We start from the raw sequence: 14085 nt of genomic DNA on the forward strand, positions 1-14085 counted from the left end.
TAAATTACTTTGCAAAACTTAAAATATAATATTCATATAACTGACTTTGTAAAACTGCAAACTTCCAAAACTGATTTTGGAAACAAAGATGTTGTTCAAAGGAAATACAAAGTCACTGCCTTGCATCACTTCAGACCTAGTAACCCCACAATGTTTCTCTCAGCACTGATAAGCATCATCACTATAAAGACATCTTCAATGCAAAAATTAACAAATCATGTCCACAGCATCAGTTTTCTCTGCTTTTATGCCTACATTATGCATCCTTAGCATTCACCATTTGTCTCCTGATCAAAAGCATTTTGACTTTAAAAAATTACCCTTCTTTCCCTGTCCTGCCTCTCCCAATAAACCTTTAAGAAAAGTCTATGATATAAAGAACTTGAGAAGAATGCACATTTCTCCAATCTAATGCATCAGTGTGTTTTTCTCTGGTCTGGAAACACAAACATTAACAAATGAGAACAATACACTCATACAGTTCCTTCCTTGCTTTCTATATGCCCATTAGTCCAGCAGGGTGCTTGGTCCAGCAGCACACCTTTCTTAGGAGTTTGCTTTCCTGATTTTACTTGGAATAACAAAGAAAATCCAGGGGAGGGGAAAGGGTGTTTTTTCTTTTTTTCCCCTCAAGTGTGTGCATTTCTTTAGCTCCCATGAAGACTGATCTCCTTCAGCAGATTTCACAGCCATTCCCAGTTCTCATATTACCAGAATACACTGAACCAAAATAACCACCAAGACTTTAAGCAGGAACTATTCCCTGTGATGCCACATGGTTCCTATATGAGCTAATCCCACTGAATGAGTGCTCTCACCTTCATGCCCTCTCAGTCTCTGCTATATCACAGAGCAATGGTGTCAGCCGATATTAATTACAGGAGAGACGGAGGTTGTGGTTCTGTTTGAATTAATATGGAAGACAGAGTGCACATTGCTTTAACATACAGAATGTTACAGAATGCAGTAAATTCCTTTACCACTCCAAAGATTAAAAATTGAGAAGCAGACACAGCCTAATGCTCTGTAAGTCTGTAAGTCTCATATAGTTTGGGGGTTTTTTTCACCAGGATCGGGATGAGAACATCAGTTTACAGTGGGTACAAATTTTGCCTGACTTCATTGTGGAACAGATTTACTGCAGAGATTGTTTTGGTCCTTTTGGTCCTGAGCTCACTATAGCAATTGTACTTTGGTTAACCTTTATTTTAGCTATAGTTCACAGTATTTTCAATTATTTTTATTTAACTTTTAATGCAGTAAGAAACAGGAAAGGAAGATAATTTACTTTCCCCAAACCTTCGTTCCATCAGTTTTCATATAATATAATAATAATATAATATAGTCTTATTATTTAAACAAAATAAAAGAAAAAAAATAGTAAGGATTTTTTAACTCTTGCTGCCCTAACACATGGCAGGAATTACCATTATGAACTTGCTATAAGGCTTGGTCTAATGGAAATGTTGTACTTGTTGCAGCTATTAACAAGAAAACCTATCCTGAAAGGCACCTTGAACCCCTCTGCAACCTCAATGAACTCAGCCTTTTTCTGTGAGGGCAAAAGGAACGCACACAGTTCATTTCAAAAATAGTCTAGAATTTAAGTAAATAAATGTGTGACTTTTCAGTTGATAACCTCAGTTATATTCGCCCTGGGACTAACACTTTAGTAGAACCTAAACAGCAACAACCTGAATATTTATTCAAACATTCCACAACACAAAACCAAGGACATCCAAAATTAAACAAGAGGCTAAAATCTCACACTTAATGAATTGTCAAGGAGTCAATCAGGATACCTTCAGACAAAACAGAAATTAAAAAAAAAAAAAAAAAAAACCAACTATTAAAACAACCAACCACACTAACCCAAAACAACTGCAAATCATTGAATAATCTACTCAACAGTATTAATCTAGAAGTTATTTAAAGAAAGAAATACTCATGAAAATAATTATGCAGCAAGGATTTCCCATACCTGGAAAACCTCAGAGAATTCAGTCCCATCTTCCTCAAGAGTTAGCCTGAGCAGCATACAGACTTACTCTCTTCAGGTTTAGATATTTTTATTGTTGTTTTTTTAATTAATTAAATAGGGCCTTTAGTTTTAGCCTGGAACACAAAGAACTCAAGCGAACTGAATCAAGATGGACAGGGATTATTTTTTTAATACATCTCAAAGTCTTAACTGTGAAATGCAGAAGGCTTCAGTTTTAGCCAAATGCTGGAGTTTTAAGCAAAAATTTTCAAAATTACTTGGGGTAGGGTGGAAGAAGAGATATAAAATAACTCTTTTCCCAAATTTTCCTTCCCTTCTGCAAAGCTTATTTTATCTTTTAAAAAAATTTGGGCCTAAATCGTCTTCATTACAAAAATGCAAGAATAAACAAAAATAACAAAATCTTGAGAAGTGAACTGACTTCTTCAAATTAAATATGTTTTAAAATCATAAAGCTCAGATATTTAGTCTGTGCGTGAGATTTCTTTCAACCTATCATTACCAGGATGCAGATAGGAAGAACAGGATGAGTGTAGTATAATAATAAGGCACTAATTAATTTGTGGCTGCTTTTAAGAAGATCTTAGAATTATTCTGGGTGAAATATAATGCAATGCATGAAAATTAAAGTGGCAGATTATGAATATTGCAAAGATAATAATTTATATTTTGCTTGTAAAATTACACACCATGCAAATTTTCATGTCTATAATGTTACATTTTAAGGCTGATTATCTTCCCTTTTGATTGAAAGCATATTTTTACTGGACACACAATTATAGATACACATATAATGGTGTATACCACTACACCAGCAGAGAGTGTGTACCTCTGAGAAATAAATTATAACTATGTGATACTTACTATTAACATTATGAAGTATGCAAGTATTTAAATTTTAGACTAATAAGTTCTGATGATCAATATAATCACAGATTAAGTATAAAGCCTCTTTTGCTTAAGAACCTCAGAAAAGGTTGAGAGAGGCCAAGGTCCATTTTTGGCAGTTCCTTTACTCAGTGTTTCTGAAAATCCAGAAGATTATGCATACACAAAAGACCAACAGAGTCATGCTTGCTTTAACACTTTTACTCTTTTCTGATGTAACTTTTGAAAGAGTTATTGTATAGAGTCCCAAAAGATACAGTGCAACCTAACAGCTCCCTGCTGCAAAAGCGAATTTGATGAAATTCTGCTGGACACATGTTAAAACAACTACTGAGGAGCAGAACCACACAAAAAGAAAAATCTTCCAGTAGCAATTTTTTTTTCATTTACTCAGCTACTGTACAGCCTATGATGACTTGTTTTCCTTTAGTTATATGAACAGTTTGACAGATTACTGTGACAAGGTTACTCTCAAATTGATAAAAGGTTTGATAGTGTCGGAACATTTGTCAGAAATGTCTCACATCACGTGTAATGGACTCTGCACTTCAAGCATCAATGGTACTCCAGTCTGCTATTTTCTGTTTAGTGTGCAGTGCACACCAACAAAAACACACAGCAGAAAGACAGAAAAGCAGGCAGGATTCATCAAAACAGCCCTGTACTTTATCAAACCATTCTGATTAAAGGGGTTTTGTTTTCTTAACCCACTTCACAAAATGAAATTAAGTGAAAAACTTTACATGTGACTTGAAGGGTGGCCTCCATATGGGACTAAACCTAAAAATGGGATGGGATATGATAATGTACATAAATGTGTTTACAACATTTCCTGTACTTCTGACAGGGAAATATTGTGGGTTTAGGACATTATTCCTCAGCCTGACAAATGTGAGACATTAGAAATGATAGTTGTACTGCTAGCAGCCTTGTCCCATGCTAGAGCAGAGGAAATGGGTTCAGAAGGGCTCACTTTAGGCACTGGCAGCTAGCCTATGGGAACCAGTATGCTGGACATAAGCCAGCTTTGGTGAGTACTTCCCTCAAACAGCTCTCCAAAAATATTGTACTACAAAATAATAATATGGTTTATGGATTGGAATTAAGGTTTTCACATCTTGCAGCAAATGATGTTAATATTAGGCTATACTGGAAGCCTAGGAGCCAGCACCTTCTGCTCATTTGTAAATATCTGTTCACGTGAAGACTTTAGTGCTTGGTGAAGCCCCAGCCATGTAAGCTAGAAGAGAGCTCTACCTAGGGCAACATTTCTGAGCAGAAAAATCCTTTTTGTTCATATAGCAGCAGACTGTTGGGTTTGGTTTTAGTGGGGTTTTGGGGGAGAAGGGTTGGGTTTGAGGGTCTTTTTAGATGAAGAGATAGGAGCTTTGGACATTTATCTACTTCTACTGTGTAACCACCTGCAAAGGTTAAGAAAATATCTTGCAAGTATTACTTAAAATCTGCACATTGCTGTCATGAGCAAGAGTATCTGAGATTGCTTAAAAAAATCACTGTCAAGGGTATGAGCAAAAGTCAGATTTAAGCATTTCTTCTCAGATCATACTGCAGCCTGGCAAGCAGTGCACCACCACAGCAGCCAGTACAAATTCTTGTCTTTTCATGTTTAAGTTTCCCTACACTGTCTTTCTCTTCTGCCTTGAAAAATTCTTTTAATTTTCTGGAAAAAAAAAGGGTCAGAAGAACTATCTGGTTTCTCTTACTGACATTCAGCCAAAGGATAGAAAAATCAGCAAAATGAGTGTCAGCACTTTTCTTAAAGAGCATCTGTTCACACAGGAACCTCATGACAGCAAGACAAAGCCCTCTAATCTTGTATCAGATTAAGTGTAGCAGAGCACATTAAAAATGTTGCCACAGTGCTAAAATGAAGCTCTGAGGTACTTGATTTGCACTTCCCATACGTAGACAAGGGGGAGGGACACACTCTCTGAACTTCATGATTCAAGTATCACTGCTTACACCACAGCTCACACCATGACAGCAGCACTTAAGCACCAAAGCCGTGAGGCTCATTTAGGAATAGTTAGCTCAGCCCTGATCAGCTGAAAGGATTTATGTGAACTGGAGAAGGGTCAGACTGCAAGATGTATTGCAAAACAGCTTTTTGAACATCAGTAGACTACAGTCAGTTTATACCTACTGAGGATCTGGTCTTGAACTGGGATTATTTGTGACTGTCACGTGTGGAAAGTGTCAGTGTATGTAGTTTGTACAAATGTTGGAGAGGTTTCACTCACATTTCAGCTTGCATGAAATACAAAACATCACCAGCATACTATTCTCCTGTGAACTGTGAGTCTGTTCTACCCACAGAAACTTTAATAGCAGAAAGTCACAGGGAAGACTTTCAAGCTCACTCAAGTCCAGGTATCACTTCAGTAAGGCTGCTAACTCCAATCCTGGCCAGTCATGCCCACATAAAGAGTACTCAGGGAAGTCTTTCAGGATTTTAAATCAAAATCAGAAAAGGCAGAATGTCATAACATTGTAAAAACCCACTTAACTGCTACTCCTCTTGCAAGCTTAAAAATAACAGTCATTTGGATTCAGGTCTGTAGATCAGCCCCACACTGTTCCTTACTTTACCAGATTTCATTTATTGATACCTATTTGAAAGGCTGATTTTTGATGACAAAATACAGAGATGATGTTGTCTTTTGAAATAGATTACTCTATGGCCAAAGCACTGCAGTTCTGCATCATAACAAAAGTGGATTTTTATTTTTCAAATTTCTCCTTGTGCTTATTTTGACACAAAAAAATATTTGTTATGCTAAATTCCACCATGGTGATCTCTGACTGGAATCTCAAACTGGATTATTCCCCTTCCACATGTCAACAATAATAAAGAATTTGGAATTCCAATCAGGTTGTCATTTTATATTGCCCACTACATGTAGTCAAGAGAAAAAGGGTAGAAGAGTGCCATGTTTTAGGAAGTAGTTCTTTTGATGATGAATGAGGACCGAAGAGCTCCTTTATCCCACTTCTTTGGTTCCAACAGAAATAAAACATAATAAAACCTTATTCAACAGAACAGTCTGCAAATATGACTCTCAAGATAAACAGGGAAGTAGAAGCTGCCACTTTCTGCAGGATCATTTTTCAATGGCACTGCTGTTAATTAAATGTTAATTATATGGCTACAAGGCCACCTTCAGTGGGTTTCATACTTCTCAATCTTTGAGCCCAGCAATGTGACACAGCAATCATAAAATGTGATAAATGATTGAGGGAGAAACACCCATGTTGTGTTGTGCATGGGTTGTGATTCACAGATCATTATGACTATAAAATCTGTCATTAGGGAGGTTTTCCTGCCATGAATATTCTCCTTTTAACATAAGAAATCAACCAGATTAGAGCAAACAGAAGTCACCATGAAGGCCCTCACCTCTCTTCCCCTAAACTCATTTACCTCAAGGTTTTTAGCAGGCATTAATTTGCCGTTCAACTAAAGGAAAACCACTCAACCTTCAAGTGCAGGAGACTTCTGATGCCTTTTAGGGGCCACACAAGCATAAGCAGGAAGGCCAGCTCTGACATCTTCCTACAGAAAGACACTGAGTATTTGACGGGCACTTACGGCTGGCACAGCTTGATAAGGTCCTGGTCGGTGGTGCCGGGTGGAAGGCCTCGAATGTACAGGTTGGTTTTACTCAACTGCTCTCCGCTGCTGTTGTTGCTGCTGTTGTTGCTGCTGTTTGTGCTGGGGCTGGGAGGAGCCATGGGGTGGGGAGCTGGTGCATAGGACTGCTGGAAACAGAGTAAAACAAAAAGGCTTTTAGCGGAAAAGGCAAAACAGCGTGGCAGAAGCGTGTGCGTTACCTGGGTAAATCCAGAACTATGCCATATTGTCCTCCCCTCCCTGACCACTTCCCGCTGCCCACTCCTATGGCACTTCTACCACTCCCAGCCAGCATTGCCTTTCAAATGCAAAATAGGACCAACCAACATTTTTAGTTCAGCCATAGCTATGAAATGCATTATTCTACTATACTTTTTAATTTGGAATTCAAGTAGCTAGATCACAAAACAAAGCTCTGCAATGACAGATACTCAAGGAGTAACTAGCATTAAAGAAGGAAATTAAACACAATCTGCTCTAAGAGTATGCTAAAACACAAATAAGAATATCTAGCCAAAGGTACAGAAGCTGATGCCAGAAGCCGAGTTAGTCTTTTCTAAACATGAGGAGCACCCAGTACACACACAGTCAGGTGGCAGAGAGTTGGCTAGTCTGAGAAAGGAAAAAACTTCCAAAGCAGCCTAAAAACACTCTGTTGTTAAGGATGTCTTTTGCAATAGAGAAGCAGGGTTTGGAAAAGATGATTAGGCCAAGACCTTCTGCTCTCAAAATCATACCCACTTCTGAACAACCACAAACCACACGCAGCAACTAGGAAGTATTGCTTAAGAAGGGAGGCATTCTCACATGGAAAAACAGTATTCTCCCCTAACTCACTGGTAAATACATGCTGTGAAGAAAGACACCCACATGCTAGAAAAATTACCTAAACATCTCTGATCTGAGGCAACAACTGAGAATTTCAATTGCTGCAACCATCTCTGGCTCTCTGACCACTGGAGTTTTTACTCACAGCACAGGGTACTTGCCAGAAGAACAAAGGAGCAATTGGAGGGAGGAGACCATCCTGTCACCACTATGACCTATGCAGAAAAGCTGGAATCTAGGGAAGAACTTGCAGGAGCTGGAGGATCCTGAGGACCAAGCTCCAGAGAGGCAGCCAGGGGAACTGGAGTCAGAGCTCCCAGAATGTAACTGCCTGCGGAGAGGGTGAAAATCCCATTTCCACAATGTAATCAGCACACTCTGCTAGCTTTATGCATAGTGACAACAGCAGGTAAATATTGAACCAATGCTAAGTTAACCATGCTATGCTAATGGACTAATAAAAGCAAAACATCTGCAATTTTCATTACAGCAGCAATGACACTTTAGTGACTTCTAATATGCTTGTTCTACTTTTAGGCCTTGAACAGAGAAAATATTTAAGTCTGTGAGTAATTCTGATCACGCTAATCAACTGCCCCTTTAATGTCAGTGGCTCTACTTTAGTGCTTATAATTATGCATACACTAAATCACAGTCTTGGTAGATGGATTTCTAAATTAGTAGCTCTACACTCTTTCAAACAAGTCCCTTTGTTTAGTCCCTTATTTAGAATGAAAAAAAAAAGTTGGAGACTATAAGGGGAGCATCAATGACAGGTGATGATCAGATGTTTCATTGAAATGAAACGCCACACTTGCAGCAATGCCTTTCCTCCTGGCCTCCTCCTTCCTTCTCCCAAGTTTCTTCCATTTAAAGCAGGAGAGAGGAAACATAGCTCCAAGTGTCAAGACATCAGAATTCCTCTGCAATCTCACCTGGTTGTAATGTGACTCAAGTAAGAGCCATTAAAAGAAAAAATACTGGTTTCTAGTGTGATCACCATGCTATCAAGTAATGACATTCACTCTCATCTCCAGTAAAGAGAAAGGGCAATGAGCTCTCTTCCCCAAGTCTCTGCACAGACACTTTTGCTGACAATCAAAAGCACTTAATGCATACGGATCATATTTCTCTGCACACACATTTTATCACTGGGTAATCCCCACCCACTCAAGCTTCAATGTCATTCCCAGAAATAGAGAGCTGAAGCACCAGCTTTTAGTACCAGCAGAGGCAACCACCTCAGCTGAGCCCAAACACTGGGGACACATCTTGGAAATCAGCTCCATGCCGTTGCCACGGCCCAGCTGGATAACACTACAGGCAACACTAACCTATATTAAATACGTAAGCATCTTTATGTTATCATATCCTGTCTGAAAGCATATTTAATCTCTGTGTACTGCAGGACCATAGAAGAAGCAGGTATGACTGTGTATAACATGTTGGGCTTTAATATATCAAGAGCTCAGGAAATATCCCATGGTAATCCTGCACATTTTGAGCATTGTTAAGGTTAAATAAAAAGACAGAGATCAGGATTACATTCTTACTGCCTTACCCTGCACCTCCCAGATTACCACACACACTCAGCACACATAAGTAACATAAAGCAGTGAAAGATCTTCCCATAAGCCAATGAAGTGCTATGTACGTTAATTATTAATTGTTATTATTATATATGTCTTAGCAGGGAATAGGGAGTATATATCCTATTCTCACACCAACCTAATAAGCAAGAAAAAAAAAAAGTGGAAATTTACCATTGAAATACAAAGAGCAATTTTCATTCTAAGATCTTTATCCTCACACATGGGGGCCTAATTCTAATTTAAGTTTAAGACATTTTATCCCTCTCAACCAGCTGAAAGGGGATGTAGAAGTGAACACAAAATACATTTACACCAATTTTGAGGCCATAGCTATTAAAAAAAAAAAGAAAAAAAGATCCTCAGTATACAGAGAATGAGGCTGTCCCTCACGTAAGAGCTGCTCAGACAACAGGCACACAAGCATGCCTGAGTTCCCAGCAGTAACCTCAGAGATGCTTTAAAGGTGGACAGAGAGGTAGCCACACTCCACTTTAGGGGATGCTGATCATCTCAGCCCAGCAAACACTGCTACTCCAAACCCTCTTCACTAATAAATCTCAGCTACAGCAGCCCACAGCAATTTCCATGCATATCCAATACCCCAGAATACCATCTGCAGAAAGATTACAAAATTGCTTGTACTGAGGCTGATGACATCTTCTGGCTGGTTGCCAGGCTAAAAGCTTCAGGTCAGAAGAAAGCTTCCCGTTCTTGTTTCCTGAGCTGCTGAGTGTATGACTGATGGCAGAAGTATGCGCTTTGCCTCTGAAGGAGCAAAGGATCTGGTTTGGTAATCTCCAATAGCTGGAGTGAAAGAAATAACTGGCAACCTAATGATGATCCCAGGTATGGACCACTTGGTACAGGATCCTGGATGATGCAAAGTAGGGCACTGTCTGAGGAACGACCTGCACACATGGTAGCAGGAAATCTGTACCTTGTTTTGACTTTTGGCCCCTCCATGGCTGGGGGAAAAGCACTTAACTTCTCTGCCTCAAGAGCCAGAAGGAGCATGCACCACTGTCAAGACTAGTTCGAAACACCATAACACCAGCTGTAGAAACCTGGAAAAGAGGTTTTGCCACCACAACTAAGTACAGGACCTACACTGTTAAGGGAAAAAAAAAAAAATTAAAAAAATAAAAAATAAAAAATAAAAAATCAAATGTTTCACTTCAAAAGAACTGGAATTCAGAGCTGGTTTTGCCATTAACTTTTCACATAACCAATGCAAACAACTCATTTTTCAATTCTCATGCTTCATTATTCAGTGGAGAGTGTGTGGGGAATGAACTGGTTTGTAGATCATTCCAAGCAGCTTATTAATTTAGCATGGATGGCTAATAGGATTTGTTTTCATCTTTGAAAAATGAATGAAATTTCTCCTTTTTCATTATTTAAAAGTGAAAAAATTAATGTGCTAATTCTGATCCATTCTCAGGAATGCACCCTTCTTCTTAAACCCTACATTTCAATTCTTTGAAACAAAGTGTACTGTGAAACTGCACACAGCTAAGCATGAATAATGAGATACACCTTGGTCTTCCTAAGTAAATAACCCAGAAATGCTGAACCAGAAACCTCTTGGATATTAAATGAACAACACTCCTCCTTCCAACACCCAACCTCCTTACACGAGAACAGTATTTATCTTTCCATGGCAACCAAGTACTCTTAGGTAGTTTTTCACTAGTTGCAAGCTTAGACTAAAGTATTTTCTTTCCAAAGCAAAATACTACTTAAAAAGACAAATTTAAAATATTTTTTCACATACAATTCCTTTTGGATGGGAATCACAGGCCCCAGATGCCAAGTTGTAGAGTCTGCTTTATTAGCAGCAGCTGGCTCCTTGGCAAGCTTCTGAGGCGGTCGGGCTTGTGGTTTTGGAGTGGCCTCAGAGCCTAGGATGCAGCTGGACAGTTATGCTAATGGACTAGCCAATTTGTTTTTAGTCACCTTTGGCTATCCCAGATTTGTACTCTTTTATCCACTTGAAAGGGAAGTCTTGGAAAGATTCCCTATAACACCGATATGTTGACTTTTCCTATCATAGTCCATATTTTATATGAAAAAATGAGTACAACACACAGTCGTACATTAAAACATGTGTTATTTAAGCAATTGTGAACACACACTATCCATTTCACTCTGAATGGAGAGTTTTCCAGCTGCTAGATTCATCTAAGTGCCCAATTACAACACAATTCCCTTCTCTTCCAATTGAGAAAATAAAATAAGACAAAGTAAATACAAATAAATTGTGCAAATACCACTTTACAGCTCACATTAGGAAAACACTGTTCTCTCTACGGTGCAATGGAATAATTTTTGTGAGCTGGAGAGTTCTTACTAGTCAATTATAGAGAAGATGAGAGGATGCCACCAACTTTTACTCTGTTGATGAGATTTTGGAACTGAGTGAACAGAAAATCTCTTATTAAGCAAAAGACAATAATCACAGTTGAAGAGAAAGTAGAGCAGTAAGGGAAATTCAGGGAAAAAGAAACAGATCAAAGTAATAGCAATTCTCCTACCTTTGGTTTGCTTCCTCAGTGAGGAGCAGCACCAGAAGGCAAGTTGTATTTCCCATCCATAGACAGGTAGAAGAGAAAAGTGAATAAAAGATGAACATCTAAGCAGGCAACACAGACACCCCATGTATTTTAGAAAGGCTGCAGTCAAGGGAACTCGAGTTATAATTTTCCTCTCAAGCCTGTAGAGAATTCAGTGCTCTTGCAGAATCCAGCCATGACTATTGCCTATCTCCCATCTGGCCAATGAAGGCCTGGAAGATAGAGCTTCTTTTAGATTCTTCTCTACACATATGAGAGAAAATAAACAGATGTAAAAGAGTCTGAGTTTTCTAACTCCTCTGCACAGTACAAAAGCTTCCTAGACTGTTTCTGTAGAAGCACCTCTTGGCAGCATTTTCAATTTGTAAAGGAATGGCATGTGAAAACGTGAGTAAACTCAGAAGATGAGCACAGACAATAAGGTTCAAAGTCTATTCCATCACAGTTCTTTCAATCAAGAAAACCAGAACACACCTCAAGAGGATTTTGATTTCTCTGAATTCTTTCTAAGGCCTTCAAAAGTGATTTGCCGGATACAAGAAGCCCAGCGAGTGATAGCTGCTGGGTTATACTCTCTGTACCTCAAAAACACTGTGCTATTCCAAGCAAGTCATTTAAGTTCCTTACATCTCAGTTTACTAATCTGTAATGATTCTTCCTTACCTTCTTAAGGCATATATAATGCTCTGTGATTAATGGATGAAAGACACTACTAAGGATTGCAATATTACTTAAAGATGGGGAAAATATTATTAAAGTCTAACTTAATAACTAGAGCTAAACCCAATTATTTTGCAGATAAAAATGATTTCTGCATAGAATGGTTTTGCTATTCTGTATCTAAACTGAATGAAATACTTTACAATAAAAAAACACTAATTAAATTAATTTTCTCATTAATAATTTTTTAACCTAAAAACAAACTTAGAATTATGTGTTCACAGGGCTATTGTGATTGTAATATATGTATTGAACTAACTATTCCAAATGATATCTTTATTACATGGGAAAAAAGTGCAATTGTATTTTGCTTACCCTTTCACTTCACACAGGAAAAAAAAAGTCACTTGGGGAAAATGGAAATTATGAACAAAGCCTCAGCCTAGTCCTCCAACAGACACAGTAGTCACTCAACAGTCAGACTGAAACTGGGATTTGATGGATCAATAAAATAATTTGAGATCTTGAGGCAAAATACTCCTGAGGCTTACAATTCCCTTGAACCTGGTACAAAGCATTAAAGATCTATAGAATGAAAGCACAGGAAAAATTTGAGTCAATTTTCTCTATTCCAAAATAATTCTCTTCTAATCTGCATGACTGTGCAGATTTTAGCATTTTATAAATATTTACAGTTAGACAATACAGAGAAATTGAGGCATCCACAGGAAGACGTTCTTTTTTGGACATTACTACATGAAGTAGGTCTCATTTTATACAGTTTTCTGAATTAAAACCAACCAATGAAGCAAAGAAACTGCAATTCACTGTTCTGGCTATCTTCTGCTAAGAGTTTAGCAGTCATTAGCTAGGGTGACATACACTAGAAGCCTAATAATATTCTCACTAATCATAGTATCTCCTATTTCCAGTAAGACAGACTGAAATAGTCTGCACTACCACCATTATCAACAGGAGATTTCAAAAGCATATTAGTTGGGTGTTAAGTAGCTTATTCTGAAATGTGACAATAATAAAGTGGATTAGAGAACATTTCATTAAGAGAGTCTGAAGATCATCTTATCTGAAGATGAATGGGCCCCAGCAAAAACCAGTCCAAGACAGGGTAATGGCACAGAAATTAGCAGCATTGTTTGCAGATGGAGAATACCCTGGCCATCATTGCCTGTTTGGGGTTTGGTCACTGAATAGATGTAATAGATGCTGCAGAGCTGCCAGCTCCAGCTCTTCACCTTCTCTTGCCCACATATTGTTATACCACAGATGGAGCTACTCATCCCTCATAAGCAATTTTCTGTTTATCCACAGACTACCTATAGTTTGGGTCTAAAATATGGTAACTTCTCTGAATTTAGGGCTTCTTGAGTCCAGCCAGGAGGGCAAAATTTATTCTCTAGCATTAAGAAACCAAAAACTAGCAATAGGAGCTGTGTCATCAAATAAATATTTTCCAGAGTGGAAAATAACCTTCACAGCCTTGTCTCCTCCCATTTATTTCATGGCAGGAGGCTCCCATGACAGAATATTCCTGAGGCATTATTTATTTCTCCACAAGGGAGAAGAAGAATTCTTTCTATAGATAAAGTATTTTGGCACTTTGGCAAACTCGTAAACAATAGCCTATATCCTTTGACATAAATTACTGTTATTGCTTCATTATCCAATCCATTCATATTTTATTGATGCACTGAGACTAAATGTGAACAGACTTGAGATCTTAAAATTACTAAATCTGAGCAATCTGGACAATAAAATATTGCAATTCCTCTAATAAAAATATTTTAGAGCACAGATCAAAATATGACTGCAATTACTGATTGTGATACAACAACTGTGGTAAAAAAAAATAAATAAAAGAGAGGAAAAATA

The 14085-nt window shown here is 38.1% G+C and overlaps 1 protein-coding gene across 12 annotated transcripts in view; it reads right to left on the reverse strand.

Moving 5' to 3' along the window:
* The window catches only part of RBMS3 (RNA binding motif single stranded interacting protein 3), a 703155-nt gene that overhangs the window by 341537 nt on the left and 347533 nt on the right, over positions 1-14085 (reverse strand). For 8 of the 12 annotated variants that reach the window (XM_031503883.2, XM_031503886.2, XM_077787027.1 and 5 more), the window contains one exon: positions 6501-6670. In XM_031503883.2, coding sequence (XP_031359743.1) covers positions 6501-6670 — 170 coding nt within the window. The remainder of the gene's footprint in view (positions 1-6500; positions 6671-14085) is intronic. The other 4 variants (XM_077787022.1, XM_077787017.1, XM_077787030.1 and 1 more) reach the window with 1 other exon arrangement.

Source organism: Lonchura striata, chromosome 1 (genome assembly GCF_046129695.1).
Source record: "Lonchura striata isolate bLonStr1 chromosome 1, bLonStr1.mat, whole genome shotgun sequence".
NCBI classification, from domain to species: Eukaryota; Metazoa; Chordata; class Aves; order Passeriformes; family Estrildidae; genus Lonchura; species Lonchura striata.